The sequence below is a fragment of the Macrobrachium nipponense genome, chromosome 7, assembly GCF_015104395.2.
Source record: "Macrobrachium nipponense isolate FS-2020 chromosome 7, ASM1510439v2, whole genome shotgun sequence".
In the NCBI taxonomy this organism is placed as follows: Eukaryota; Metazoa; Arthropoda; class Malacostraca; order Decapoda; family Palaemonidae; genus Macrobrachium; species Macrobrachium nipponense.
The window spans coordinates 44,265,846-44,267,666 of NC_061109.1; the positions used below are offsets into that span (position 1 = coordinate 44,265,846).

Here is a 1,821-nt window from a genome sequence, read left to right on the forward strand (position 1 = left end):
AGAAGGCTAAACCCTCTGGCAACAATGACATACAAATTTAATACAAGCAAAGCAGTACACCTTTATGACCTCTCCACTGATATTGTCATAATGAACAAACCAACAAAATATGTTAATAAATACAAAAAACGCGTTCGCATTATTAGTCTAACTCCCAAAATAAGTTTCCAAAGAAATTACAGTCTACTTTATAGGTCACAATCAGATTGACAAGATGTAGGGAATAGTTGGTAATTATCAAAAACATAGTAGACAAGCTTGATTTGATAACTGCTATATCCAATGTCAAACAATTTTTATTTATTGGCTATCTACCTATTTACTGAAAATAAATAGCCGGTACCGTATATTGGCTTTAAACCTTCACCAATAATTATCGTCAGAATGGTGACTTCATGAGGCTCCACCCACATTCGCCTCGTTATAATTCAGGATAACACTGAAGGCTACCATGGGCATTGTTGGATTAGAAAATTTAACTTCTGGCTATAAAAACTAATTTCTCGAGTAGTTGTAAGAAGTGCTAAATCAGTGGTTCTTAACCTTTTTACTACCACGCCCCCTCTAGGAACAGCTCTTTCCCTCCACGCCCCCCTTGCATCTATAGACAAATTTCACTCCCAGATTTAAAAAGAAAATTACTAAGCATGAATAACATTAGTGAGATATTTGACACTGCTCTAAGCTACCAGATCTTGAATACATGGTTAGTGAGATATTTGACACTGCTTAGCTACCAGATCTTGAATACGTGGTCGAATGCTTGAGAGTGCACATCGTAAGTCCCCTTCAACGTTCAGGCGGTTTCTGTACTTGGTTTTGATAGCAACGATCGTGGAAAATGCAGTTTCACATAGATATGTGGATCCAAACATTGTTAGAATCCGAAGAGCCTGATGTGAGATCAGAGGGTAAACAGGAAGGTATTTGACCCAGAACGCCTCCAAATCCATATCTTTGAAGTCTTCTTTAGCTGTAGAGTTGAACTTCAATTCTAGGAACTCTTCTTGGGCTTCATCAGCAACATCAGCTACTTCACATTGAAATGGGTTCCTGATGAATTTCCAGGCTTCACGCTTGTCATCTATATCTGGGAAGTATCTGATGAATTCTGCTTTCAAGTCACTTAGATGAATGATTATTTGTTGCTTTAAGTCAGAGTCGAGGTTACTGTCAGCGAGAGCAGAATCCAAGTTCCTAAAACTGGCTGCATTTCCCTGCTGAACCCGACATTTCCAGAGGTCGAGTTTGGCCATGAAGGCTCGAATGGTGTCATGGTGCGTGATGATGTTGATGCTTTTCCCTTGTAGTTTAAGGTTCACAGCATTCAATCCTTCAAAAATGTCCACCAGGTAAGCTAGAGTTATCTGAAAGCCTTCAGATTGGAAATTGTCATGAAAGTCTGCCTTCTGCTGTGAATCTAAAAATATTGCTTCTTCTTCTCGTAGCTCATAAAGCCGTCCAAGCATGTTCCCTTTTGATAGCCATCGTACGTTCGTGTGAAAAAGCAAGGCTTCATGTTCGGATTCCATGCTCTTGTCATGAAAATAACCCATAAATGGAAAAACTTCTTCTTATTACCTGAGGCTCGTGCCCCCCCTGGAAATCACTGACGGGGGGGCGCGCCCCCCAGGTTAAGAATCCACTGTGCTAAATGATCCTCGAGGATCCCAGCAGTTGGCCTAAACGTTTAATTCATACAGTAGTATTACTACGCTAGCACTGATACCCCACCCACATCTATGTATCGTTCCGCCATTCATAAAGTCTTTGGGTTTCAGAGCCGATGGAATTTCTGTCTGGTGGATGGGCGGGGCAACA

At 40.8% G+C, this 1,821-nt stretch overlaps 1 protein-coding gene across 1 annotated transcript; it reads right to left on the reverse strand.

Moving 5' to 3' along the window:
- Positions 1 to 707: 707 nt before the first annotated feature.
- On the reverse strand, positions 708 to 1,469 carry LOC135217584 (zinc finger BED domain-containing protein 5-like). Its single transcript, XM_064253549.1, has one exon. The coding sequence runs from the start codon at positions 1,467 to 1,469 to the stop codon at positions 708 to 710; it is 762 nt and encodes a 253-aa protein (XP_064109619.1).
- Between the last annotated feature and the right edge of the window lie 352 nt (positions 1,470 to 1,821).

Bases quoted from the DNA above. Each gene is read 5' to 3' on its own strand.
- LOC135217584 (XM_064253549.1), bottom strand. From the start codon at position 1,469: ATGCTTGGACGGCTTTATGAGCTACGAGAAGAAGAAGCAATATTTTTA.